General features: G+C 49.4%; 1 protein-coding gene across 1 annotated transcript in view; it reads left to right on the top strand.

The window, feature by feature from the left end:
* Positions 1-13,085, top strand: part of pkd2 (polycystic kidney disease 2) — a 56,737-nt gene extending 43,652 nt beyond the window's left edge. Inside the window, exons 13-15 of the mRNA XM_070873135.1 lie at positions 3,439-3,602; positions 6,145-6,292; positions 8,175-13,085. Of these exons, the coding sequence (XP_070729236.1) occupies positions 3,439-3,602; positions 6,145-6,292; positions 8,175-8,402 (540 nt within the window). The 3' untranslated portion in view covers positions 8,403-13,085. The remainder of the gene's footprint in view (positions 1-3,438; positions 3,603-6,144; positions 6,293-8,174) is intronic.
* Positions 13,086-13,446: the final 361 nt, after the last annotated feature.

Raw genomic sequence — 13,446 nt, 5'->3', positions numbered from 1 at the left:
CTCCGCCCCCTCCGCCAGCCCGGGGCTCCCTCGGCTCCGCCCCCTCCGCCAGCGCGGGGCTCCCTCGGCTCCGCCCCCTCCGCCAGCGCGGGGCTCCCTCGGCTCCGCCCCCTCCGCCAGCGCGGGGCTCCCTCGGCTCCGCCCCCTCCGCCAGCGCGGGGCTCCCTCGGCTCCGCCCCCTCCGCCAGCGCGGGGCTCCCTCGGCTCCGCCCCCTCCGCCAGCGCGGGGCTCCCTCGGCTCCGCCCCCTCCGCCAGCGCGGGGCTCCCTCGGCTCCGCCCCCTCCGCCAGCGCGGGGCTCCCTCGGCTCCGCCCCCTCCGCCAGCGCGGGGCTCCCTCGGCTCCGCCCCCTCCGCCAGCGCGGGGCTCCCTCGGCTCCGCCCCCTCCGCCAGCGCGGGGCTCCCTCGGCTCCGCCCCCTCCGCCAGCGCGGGGCTCCCTCGGCTCCGCCCCCTCCGCCAGCGCGGGGCTCCCTCGGCTCCGCCCCCTCCGCCGGCGCCTCACTGGAGTGGGACCTGAACCCCAACCTTCTGACCTCGAGGCCAGTGTGCTGCCCACTGTTGATTTTGCCCCGCGTGTTACACAGCCGGATTACAGGGTGTCCCTCGTCGTACACTAAACGATCAGGTCCAACCACCTTTGACAGTGGATTTCTGGGGCCTTTATGAAGAGGGTGGGGCACTTGAATTGCTGGAGCCCTCTGCAGCTGACAACTCGGTGGGCAAAGAATTCTATTGGCAATAAGCAGGCAGTCTTCCCTCATTGCATTCCATGATCGGAGCTTGCAACGCCAGCTGTAAGGCTGGAGGCAACTCAGCCAGGAGGATCATCGAATGTTACAGGCCATTCTGCCAATCGTGCCAGTGTCAGAATTAAGCTTGAGAAAGTTTACAATAACTGGACATCAATGTTTAGTTGGGTAGATTGGCCCATACTCTCTGGAGTTTAGAAGAATGAGAGGGGATCTCATTGAAACATACCAGATTCTGAGGGGGATTGACAGGGTAGATGCAGGAAGGATGTTTCCCCCGGGCTGGGGAGTCGAGAACCAGGGGTCACAGTCTCAGGATAAGGGGTCGACCATTTAGGACTGAGATGAGGAGGAATTTCTTCACTCAGAGGGTGGTGAATCTTTGGAATTCTCTGCCCCAGAGGGCTGTGGAGGCTCAGTCTTTGAGTATATTCAAGGCTGGGATCGATAGATTATTGGACTCGAAGCAAACCAAGGGACATGGGGATCGGGCGGGAAAGTGGAGTTGAGGTCAATGATCAGCCATGATCTTATTGAATGGCAGAGCAGGCTCGAGGGGCCGAATGGTCGACTCCTGCTTCTAATTCTTATGCATCAAGAGAAAGCATGTAGCATCTTTGTTTTATGTATCAAGCAGAGTAGGGAAATATAAATCTCACCGTTAAACTGTAGTAATTCATCTGTCTTCTGTAAAGAGAAATTAATGCAGCCAATTACACTGACCAGTGTACAGAATGATGGTCCCTAACCATCCCTGGGTCATGCTGCCATTCCATTGGACATTGGGCAGGAATGGCTGAGCCCCAGAAGTTGGGAGTATGGATTCCACTTACAGGAGTAGTTGTTGTTTCGTATGATGGGAAAAGCTTATGCTACGATGTCTAGTTAGGCTCTCCGTCCGACGGCCTCCTGAGAGGCCGAGTGGAGAAATGAGGTGCCTCCTGCCACATGGTCGATGTGAGATGTTCCAGGGTCTGGGACCCACAGATCTCAGTGGGCGGGTCGATGTGAGGTGTTCCAGGGTCTGGGACCCACAGATCTCAGTGGGCCGGTCGATGTGAGGTGTTCCAGTGTCTGGGACCCACAGATCTCAGTGGGTCGGTCAATGTGAGGTGTTCCAGGGTCTGGGACCCACAGATCTCAGTGGGCCGGTCAATGTGAGGTGTTCCAGGGTCTGGGACCCACAGATCTCAGTGGGCTGGTCGATGTGAGGTGTTCCAGGGTCTGGGACTCAGGGCCACAGTCGCACTTCGGGCCGTCCCTCACCGTCCCCGTGTGGAGCAGGCGTGCGCAGCGTCCGTGCTCTGTGCAGATTGGGCCGAGCGCTCGTTGCCCACTGTCTCCGAGGGAGTGCGAGGCTGGGGACCTCTGCTGGTGGGTCAGTTGGTTCTTTGTGTTGCATAAGAGCATAAGAAATAGAAGCAGGAGTCGGCCATTCGGCCCCTCGAGAGTGCTCCGCATTTTCGATATGATCATGGTTGATCTAATCATGGACTCAGCTTCTGAAGGCTCTGTGCCTCAATGCGAGGAGTATTCGTAATAAGGTGGACCGAGATGAGGAAAAACTTCTTAATTCAGAGTTGTTCTCTACCACAGAAAGTTGTTGAGGCCAGTTTGTTAGATATATTCAAGTGGGAGTTGGATATTGCTCTTACGACTAAAGGGATCAAGGGGTATGGAGAGAAAGCAGGAAAGGGGTACTGAGGGAATGATCAGCCATGATATTGAATGGTGTTGCAGGCCCGAAGGGCCAAATGGCCGACTCCTATTTTCTATGTTTCCACTTCCCTGCCCGCTCCCCATAACCCTTTACTCCCTTATTGCACAAAAATCTGTCTATCTTCCTCCATCTCAGTTTTAAATGGGCGACCCCTTATTCTGGAACTATGCCCCCTAGTTCTAGATTCCCCAACGAGGGGAAACACCCTCTCTGCACCTACCCTGTCAAGCCCCCTCAGAATCTTATACGCTTCGATAAGATCACCTCTCATTCTTCTAAACTCCAGTGAGTATAGGCTCAACCTATCTTCCTAAGACAACACCTTCATCTCAGGAATCAACCTAGTGAACCTTCTCTGCACAGCCACCAATGCAAGTATATCCCTCCTTAAATACAGAGACCAAAACTGCATGCAGTACTCCAGGTGTGGCCTCACCAATACCCTGTACAGTTGTAGCAGGACTTCTCTGCTTTTATACTCCATCCCCCACCCTTGCAATAAAGGCCAACATTATGCCTGCGTCCCACGATTCCCTCCATCGGGGCTGTGGCTCGTTACCGGCTGTGTGAATATTGGCTGTAGTTTCCCAGAATGACCACTGCCATTTTAAGTGCTTTAATGGTGGGTTTTTCAAGTTTTGGTGAATGGGAAGGTTGGTGTTGCCCATGATTTTTCCACTTGCAGGAGAGACTAGTGATGTTGAATCTGAAACGGTATCTAGTGTGATGTTTTTAAAGAAATCTATTCACATAGGAAATGGCCGCTTGCTTCAATGTGTAAGTGAAGTGTCGTACTGCGCCAACTGTCGTACTGCAAATCAGTGTCAAATTCAGGAAAATAACGTGAAGTTAGGCTGCGTGTGTTTGTGAGGTTTGAGTTTTATCCATGTGTTCAGATTCGGGTTCAGTCGGAGTAGGAGGGGCTCGATACAAATCTCAGCCCCTGAACACTTGCCTTTGATTTCACAGGATGATTTGGACTTGGACAGGAGCTCGTTACCTCGGTCAAACAGTGGCCGCAGCTTCCCCCGGAGCATGGACGATTCCGAGGAGGAAGACGATGAAGACAGCGGTCACAGCTCACGGAGAAGAGGTAGCAGTGCCAGTGGGGTGTCCTATGAAGAGTTTCAAGTGTAAGCGTTTTATATTTTAGTTCCATTTCATTCACTTCCCGACAATCTTCTTCCTGTCCTCACTCCGCACTCAACAGCAGGCGGGGGGTGGAGGGGAGGAGAAGCGGAGGGAGGAAGGGAAGAGCGGAGGGAGGGAGGGAAGAGCGGAGGGAGGGAGGGAAGAGCGGAGGGAGGGAGGGAAGAGCGAAGGGGTGGGGGGAGGGAGGGAGGGGGGGGCGGGAGGAGATGGGAAGATGGGGGGGTGGGGGGGAAGGGCGCAACACAGCCCAGCATGATGGTGACCTCGCCCGTTGTCCACGACTGCAGGTTTACTGCCAGGGTTACGAGTTGGCCGTTGGGAGCGGGAGTCTTGGCCAATGGGATGGCTCTCCTCCCTTGTCTGGAGACTCGGAGGCCAGGTTGCAGTTGCTGCAGCGCCCCCTGATTCCGGCTGATTCAACATCAGCCGGGCGTTGAACACAACGCGGTCACTCACTAGGCCAGTTGGGGTGCTTCCGCGTTCTGTTCCGTGAGCGAGAGCACACTTGGCAAGAAGGGATTCGGTTTCTAGAAATATGATTCTTTAACTCGAGCGATAAAACTCAACATTGTAGAAATAGAGAGAGACTCTCATTTCGATAGCGCCTATCACCATCTCAGGATGTCCCAAAGCACTTTACAGCCAATGAAGTACTTTTGTACCAGTTCTGGATGAGCAGAAATTTTCTCCAATTGAATATTGGGAGGACCAAAGCCATTGTTTTCGATCCTCGCCACTGACTCCATCCCTCATTTCGACCACACATCCGCAGCATAACTAAGACCGCCTATTTCCACCTCCGTAACATCGCCCGTCTCCGCCCCTACCTTGCCTCCGCTACTGAAACCCTCATCCATGCCTTTGTTACCTCCAGACTTGACTATTCCAATGCACTCCTGGCCGGCCTCCCACATTCTACCCTACATAAACTAGAGGTGATCCAAAATTCGGCTGCCCCGTGTCCGAACTCTGAGTCCCACTCACCCATCACCCCCTGTGCTCACTGACCCGTGTCCTAATTCGCACCCAGTCCCATTCACCCATCACCCCCTGTGCTCACTGACCCGTGTCCTAATTCGCACCCAGTCCCATTCACCCATCACCCCCTGTGCTCACTGCCCCGTGTCCTAACTCGCACCGAGTCCCGCTCACCCATCACCCACTGTGCTCACTGCCCCGTGTCCCTAACCCGCACCGAGTCCCACTCACCCATCACCCCCTGTGCTCGCTGACCTACATTGGCTCCCGGTTAAGCAATGCCTCGATTTCAAAATTCTCATCTTGTTTACAAATCCCTCCATGGCTCTCACCCCTCCCTATCTCTGTAACCTCCTCCAGCCCCAAAATCCCCGAGATCTCTGCGCTCCTCTAATTCTGCCCCCCTGCGCATCCCTGATTATAATCGTTCCACCATTGGTGGCCGTGTCTTCTGTTGCCTGGGCCCCAAGCTCTGGAACTCCCTCCCTAAATCTCTCCGCCTCTCTCTCCTCCTTCATGACGCTCCTTAAAACCTACCACCTTGACCAAACTTTTGATCACCTGTACTAATCTCTGATGTGGCTCAGTGTCAAATTTTTTGTCTCATAATACCCCTGTGAAGCGCCTTGGGACCTTTCACTACGTTAAAGGCGCTATATAAATACTTGTTGTTGAAGTGTGGTCACTTGTAATGTAGGAAACGCGCAGCCAATTTGTGCACAGCAAGCTCCCACACACAGCAATGTGATAATGACCAGATAATCTGTTTTAGTGATGTTGATTGAGGGATAAATATTGGCCCCAGGACACCGGGGAGAACTCCCCTGCTCTTCTTCAAAATTGTGTGGGATTTTTTACGTCCACCTGAGAGAGCAGACGTGGCCTCGATTTAACGGCTTTTAGTAAACCCTAAAATGTATTCATGTATTCAACATTTTAAAATCAATGCCTGAAATATTTAATAACATAAGAAATAGGAGCAGGAACAGCCCCTCGAGCCTGCTCCGTCATTCAGTAAGATCGTGGCTGATCTGATCATGGACTCAGCTCCACTTCCCCGCCTGTTCCCCATAACCCTTTATTCCCTTATCGCTGAAAAATCTGTCTGTCTCTCCACCTTAAATATATTCAATGACCCAGCCTCCACAGCTCTGTAGGGCAGAGAATTCCACAGATTTACAACCCTCCGAGAAGAAATTTCTCATCTTAGTTCTAAATGGGCAGCCCTTTTATTCTCAAACTATGCCCCCTAGTTCTAGATAACTTACTAGATTAAATGAGTTCAGGAATGTTAAATGCATTTAAGGGGGAGCACACGAGGGAGAAGGGGTTTGCTGATGGGGGTGATATTTGGAGGGGTGGGAGGGTGTTCGTGGGGAGCATAATGGCCTGTTTCTATGCAGTAAATTCTTCTATATAATAAGGTAGAGGCTCTCTAATTCTATATAAAGCACCTGCCAAAAGTATTTTGCCTGGATAAATAGTCCGAGAATTAGTTTTGAAAGCAGTCTGCGAAGAGTGACGATGTGTTTCCTTGACGCCCAGGCTGGTGAGGCGCGTGGACCGCATGGAACATTCCATCGGGAGCATCGTGTCAAAGATTGACGCCGTCATTGTCAAACTGGAGGCCATGGAGAGAGCCAAGCTGAAGCGGAGAGATGTGCTGGGCCGATTGCTGGATGGTGTTACGGAGGTCAGCTGTCTGAATGCTGGTCACGGCTTTGTTCTGTGGGCACTCGCTGTTCTCCTGTCCACTTATTCATTTCTCTCTGTCTCTCCCCCCCCTCCCCTCCAAATGATCAATTCTAAGATTTTCAACTTGCTCCGTTGAACATTGTCAACGCGTCCACTAATATCTGGAAGCGGATGGATTTTTAAAAAGTTATTGAATTTTTATGGAACGATTTGTTGGTTCAACAAATGTTGATTCGATAGTATAGATCGAGAGAAACTGTTCCCTCTGGTGGGGGGAGTCCAGAACAAGGGGACGTCACCTTAAAATTAGAGCCAGGCCGTTCAGGGTGATGTCAGGGAGCACTTCTTCACACAGAGTGCTGGGAATCTGGAACTCTCTCCCCCAAAACGATGCTGCGGGGGGGGTCAATTGGAAATGTCAAAACTGAGATTGATTTATTTTTGTTGGGTAAGGGTATTGAGGGTTATGGAACCAAGGCGGGCGGATGGGGTTAAGATACAGATCAGCCGTGATCTGATTGAATGGCAGAACAGGCTCGAGGGGCTGAACGGCCTCCTCCTGTTCTTGTGTTCCTATATTTCTGTGTTCAGGAAATGTCATTTAGAAATGTAAAAAAAATTATGACAAAGGAGTTGAATTGATTGATTCAGGGCGTCGGGGACTATTAGAATCTGAAATTTAATATCCATACGAACACTAAATATTCTGCCTGCACCCGCTAAGTGAATCACCAACTACAATTTTCATTTCTAAACCTTAAATAACGTTTCCAACAAACGCAGGAGGTAAAGATTGGAACCCAGGTAACCAAACCATGTAGATCGTTTCCTGCTGCAACTTTTAATATGCACGGATACATCCATCCGGACCGGGGTTTAACTTTATCAATTATCTTAAATTTCTTCATCCTTTTTGAACTCCTCTTCTAATGTCATGGCTGCCCTGTTAGTCTCCCTGGTTAAACACTGAGGCAAAGTAATTATTGAATTTGCCTGTCGGTTCCCTTGAGTTTATTGTTTGTCCACTTGTGGCTCTATCCCTAACCTGATTTTTCTTGTTATTTCAGTGTCTGCAGAATACTGTTTTTTTTTAATGTTTCTTGATCATTTAATTTTATAGTTTCCCTTTGCCTTCCTAATTGTTTTTTTGACTTCTTTCCTAACCTGTTTGTATTCCTTTTTTAAAATCTTATAATATTTGCATTTATATAGCATCTTTCACGTCCACCGGATGTCCCAAAGCGCTTTACAGCCAATTAAATACTTTTTGGAGTGTAGTCACTGTTGTAATGTGGGAAACACGACAGCCAATTAGCGCACAGCAAGCTCCCGCACACAGGAATGTGATAATGACCAGATAATCTGTTTTAGTCATGTTAATTGAGGGATAAATATTGGCCCCAGGACACCGGGGATAACTCCCCTGCTCTTCGAAATAGTGCCATGAGATCTTTTACGTCCACCTGAGAGAGCAGACGGGGCCTCGGTTTTACATTTCATCCGAAAGACTGCCCCTCCGACAGTGCGGCGCTCCCTCGGCGCTGCCCCTCCGACAGTGCGGCGCTCCCTCGGCGCTGCCCCTCCGACAGTGCGGCGCTCCCTCGGCACTGCCCCTCCGACAGTGCGGCACTCCCTCGGCGCTGCCCCGGAGTGTGGCCCTGGACTATTTTAAAGGCGCTGTATAAGTACAAGTTGTTTTGTTATCAGCTCCTTTGTTGTCTCTGCACTCAGTCTTTGCCTTTTTCTTTAGTTTCAATTTTTTTGCTCCCTTTATTTTCTTTCTACATCCACGGTGTATCGTTACCACCTAGCTGGTTCTTGCAATTGCATGGCTGTGTAGCACGCCGCTGTGTAAATGGAAATGTCTGCTTGTCCCGCAGGACGAACGCCTGGGCCGCGACAACGACATCCACCGGGAGCAAATGGAGCGCTTGGTTCGCGAGGAGCTGGAGCGCTGGGAGTCTGACGAGACGGTGTCTCAGCTCAGCCATCACCTGGGGACGCCGCTGGGGATAAACGGGAGGTCCCGCTCCCGCAGCTCCCGCCCATCCTCGTCTCAGTCCACCGACTGCCTGGACGCTGGGGGCCTGGGAGGCAGCCACGTTTAGCCTGTTGCCCACTCGAGCAGCAAGACCCACCGCGTATATCCATCCACCTACATCGCCCGCGCCCGTTTGGCAGCGCAGCAGTATTTTCACTATTTTCCAGGTTTTTTTTGTTTTCATCCAGTTCTGCCTTGATCAGCTGAGCTCGAATGGTCGCACACCATATTCGGGATAAATTGCATAAACGTGTAATCCTGTTCTCCGTGTGGGCTGACGGGATTGACCAGTTAATGCACGTTTCATCAAGGAATTCAAAGAAAGTTGCACAATCAAAAGCATCAGAGTGTTTTAACAACCTCTAAGAATGTTTTATCTAGAGAAACCCATGCCGTGAGTTGGGAAAGAGCGGGGGGGAGTGGGACTGATTGGATCGCTCTGTCACAGAGCCGGCACAGGCTCGATGGGCCCAATGGCCTCCCGTGCTGTGTGATTCTAAATGCATTTTCTGTGGGGAACATGAAGGACTATCCTTTCATAAGGATGTGTTGATGGGTTTTTATGTCTGTGTTCCATATCCCAATCCAGTGGACCTCTGTTACACAGGATTCCATGGGATATACGGCCCAGAAACCGGCCATTCGGCCCAACCAGTCCATGCCGGCGTTTATGCTCCACTCGAGCCTCCTCCCGTCTTTCCTCATCTAACTCTATCAGCATAACCCTCTATTCCCTTCTCCGCATGTGTTTATCCAACTTCCCCTTAAATACATCGATACTATTCGCCTCAACCCCTCCCTGTGGCAGTGAGTTCCACATTCTCACCCCTCTCTGGGTAAAGAGGTTTCTCCTGAATTCCCCATTGGGTTTCTTGGTGACTGTCTGATATTGATGGCCTCTAGTTATGCTCTTCCCCACAAGTGGAAACATTCTCTCTCTATCCACTCCATCAAAACCTTTCATCATTTTAAAGACCTCTATTAGGTCACCCCTCAGCTGCCTTTTTTCAAGACTCGAGAGATGGGTCTGTGATGTCTGTGTTTTGGAGTTTTTGCAAAAATCAGTGTTGCGGGCTTGGGTGTGTGTTTTTCCCATCTTTTCTCGTTCTCTCTTGACAGCCCCGATTCCACACTTATCTTTCATTTGCCCAGCGGTTTTCAGGGCTGTGGGGGAGAGCAGGGGGGATGAGACTAAATGGACAGCCAGCATGAGCCAAATGGCCTCATTCTGTGCCGTGTGCTTTGAGGAATGGTCGTTGTGTAAAACACTGTGCGGCAGTAAGTGGGATCTGTAGCTGGCTCAGCCTAGTGAAGCAGCTGACATTATTGATGAGTGCAGTCCAGGTGATCAAGAATGCCTTTTTCACAAGTATAGGGCAGTATTTGCATACTCCCTCAGAGACACTTGCAGTGAAAGAGAAAATATATGTGTAGTGTTGACCTCGTTCGTACCTTGAGCATTTATGTGCGAATTGTGGATGACACGGCCGCAGAAACCGATAGCAATGATTACAGTGCAGTTGACTTTTAACCATCACCAGTCATAGTGATCAGGCACACAGGCAGATCAAATCCCATCAGTCTAAAGCCACTCGTTTAAATGCGTCCCATAAGAAGATAAGAATTAGGAGCAGGAGTCGGCCATTCAGCCCCTCAAGCCTGCTCCACCATTCAATAAGATCACGGCTGATCTTCAACCTCAACTCCACTTTCCTGCCCGATCCCCATATCTCCTCGATTCCCTTAATATCCAAAAATCTATCGATCTCAGCCTTGAATATACTCAAAGACTGAGCCTCCACAGCCCTCTGGGGCAGAGAATTCCAAAGATTCACCACCCTCTGAGTGAAGAAATTCCTCCTCATCTCAGTCGTAAATGACCAACCCCTTATCCTGAGACTGTGACCCCTGGTTCTAGACTCCCCAGCCCGGGGGAAACACCCTCCCTGCATCTACCCTGTCAATCCCCATCGTGCAACCAATTTATCCGGACCATTGAGCACAGAATTGTTTAAGGGGACGACAGGAAATGGCCTGATGGTTGACTGAGACTCCTGTGAGATGTGGGTGTTCTCCGAACTGCTCGCTTACACTTTACTCAGGAGTGGCAATCCCAGTGGATCAGAAGTGAACTTTTAGCATTAATCTTTAACAGTCCTTCAGTGGAGTTTTAGTAAAATAAAGTTGATCTTTTTCACGGGAACCCAGAAGGAGGTGAGAAAAATCGGCCCAGAAATTGCAGCCCTTACCATCACGAATCACCGCCTTTCCTGCTTTGTGCACTGCAATCACAGTTGACCCCAAGGATTGCATTGCAAAGCTTGGATTTCCATGTCCCGTTCTACGTGCTCTGTAATCATTGAAAGCGAAACACCTCGACTAATGGGGAGTGGTATTTTTTTTAATAGTGCGATGTATTTGCTTCTACTTTTATTCAACCGCTCGAGGGAGTAATGTAAAAACTTGTTGTATTTCAGTCGCCCCCACAGAATAACTAGAGTGCGAGTGTGTTTGTACATCAAGTTTCAACAAGTCCTACAGCACAGGATTGGGGATTCAGCCACACTAGTCTGCTACTTTCTTTTTTTCTTGTCTCTAATGGCAGTCGGTCATTATCCCATCATTCACACCCGATCTCGACTAATGTTTTTCTAACTCCTGGCATTACCATTTAAATTCGGCCCATCATCCCTTTTGTGTCTCGAATCTCTCCTGCCTTCCACCCTATCACAGACCTTCTCTTTTGCTCTTTCTTCTCCTCCCCCCTTTCAGTGCTGGTTAAGAATCTGTTCATTCCGAACACTCTCCAGTTCTGATGAAGGGTCACACACCCGAAACGTTAACTCTGTTTCTCTCTCTAGATGCTGCCTGACCCGCTGAGTATTTCCAGGATTTTCTGTTTTATTCCAGATTCTAGCATCCACAGTATTTAGCTTTTGTGTTGGTCTATGCCAGTGTTTATGCTCCATGCAAGCTTCCAACATATTACATTTCTGTCATTTTACTTGGCATATCTCCGAGCATTTACAGCACTTGTTGGGTGTATTTTGCTATTTTTAAGCACCCACTGCAGGAAGGATGCACAGGCAGTGGAAAAGGTACAGATTGGGACGAGGTTACAGTTATGATGAGATGCTGGGGGTATTTCACCAGAGGCTGACCCGATGGAGGGCATGGAGATTACCAAGGGTTCTGATCAGGTGACTGGTGATGGATTGTAACCACTGGTCAGTGAGAGGGAACGGATTCAAAATCATCATAAGGGAGTCGAGGGTTATGGGGAGTGGGCGGGGAAGTGGAGCTGAGTCCATGATCAGATCAGCCATGATCGTATTGAATGGTGGAGCAGGCCCGAGGGGCCGAATGGCCGACTCCTGCTCCTATTTCTTACGTTCTTGTCACAAAACCGAATTAAAGGGGAGTTTAGAAAAACATTGATTGGAATGTGGGATTTTCTGCTACAAGCCATCCCTGAAACGGTCTGTGAAAAGGAATTAAATTGAAACATAGAAAATAGGTGCAGAAGTAGGCCATTTGGCCCTTCGAGCCTGCACCACCATTCAATAAGGTCATGGCTGATCATGCAACTTCAGTACCCCATTCCTGCCTTCTCTCCATACCTCCTGATCCCTTTAGCCATAAGGGCCACAGCTAACATAGTTGCTTGAAAGAGAGGAATGCAGACTAGTGTGGGGAGCGAGTGGGATTGGATTGCGGGGTGGGGGGGTGGTGTAGTGTTGTTGAGGAAAAGTGCTCACTAAAAACCTCTTTGGGATCCAATGGCTCATTGCTGTGCTGTAACATTCACCTGTGTCCAAAAACGAAAGATTAATTGGTCAGAACCATTTCAGACCAGCTGGTGGGACTCACCGTTGCCACACAGGATTGATTACGAGAAAGTGCCTTTGAGTTTTGGTCTCCGGTCCAAAACTTCCTTTGAGCCGAGGTTGTAAACAGTTGCAGTCCACGGGTCTCTGAGGGGCTTTCCTTCAATGTCTTTATCGCACCTGGAATGTACAAAGTGTTTCTTCACGCTAAGCAGCTAGAGGGCAGGAATTGCACATTAAACAGTAAATAAACCGAGTGAGTGAGTGAATGCAAAATTATTCTGAAACTTTTTTTTTCCTTGAATGTTTGTTGTTCCACAAGACATTTGGTTCACCAGATTATGAAAGAGCAACAACATTTCCAATAAACCTCTCGAGATTAATCGAGCGTGGATGTGCCTTTGCCAAAATGTGTGTGTTTCCTATTGTGTGTGTGTGTGTGTGTGTGTGTGTATATATTTTTGTCTGTCAAATAGCCTAGGTTTGACATTACTGGTGTAATGTTGAATAAGAATATTACTTGTACCTATTACTTCATCACACAATTATTATACACCAAATAAAAACTTTATTAATATGTGATGTGTAGGAACTTTAACAAACTTCATTTTGAAGTGCATCATTCCATGGGGTATCCATGCCATGTGTCGACACTATGCGTGCAATGCATCAGATGTGTCGTTTTGTAGAAATCAGGTTTTTATATTATGTCTTTTAAAAGGAAAACAAAAATCTCGAATCAAGTAGCCAGCTTCAGTTGACTTGTCACTTTTTATGTCCTGTAACCTGGTTTGTGGGGCAGAGGTACAACGTTCTTTTCGATTAGATTGCAAGTCTTTCATTGTTAATCGTGGATTTTGTAGGTCGTGGGCCTGTTGTATTCAAGCACTTTACTTCTTAATAAAGATAAATAATTCCTAGCAGAGCTGGCTTCCTGTGTTTTTCCATGTAACCGACGACAGAGGTTGTGAGGAAGCAATAAATGGTGTTGACGCCAGAGTCAACCGTCTGTGGAATTGTTTTTCTCGACATTGCCCTTAATAAAATCTAACTGCTCACACAGCAGCGAGTTGCTTATGCGAATTGATGCTTTGCGATTGGAAACTTTTCCAACTGTCTACCGGCTTGTGATTGGTAGATATTCCCACCTTTCTATTTGGGAGTCTGAATGTTTAACCAGCTGGATGCGCCAGGCACTGTGCTTCATGGCACCATAGAAATTTACAGCATGGAAGGAGGCCATTCGGCCCATCGTGTCCACGCCGGCCGACAAAGAGCTCCCCA

The sequence above is a fragment of the Pristiophorus japonicus genome, chromosome 2, assembly GCF_044704955.1.
Source record: "Pristiophorus japonicus isolate sPriJap1 chromosome 2, sPriJap1.hap1, whole genome shotgun sequence".
NCBI classification, from domain to species: Eukaryota; Metazoa; Chordata; class Chondrichthyes; family Pristiophoridae; genus Pristiophorus; species Pristiophorus japonicus.
This window is presented reverse-complemented; position numbering and strand designations above follow the sequence as displayed.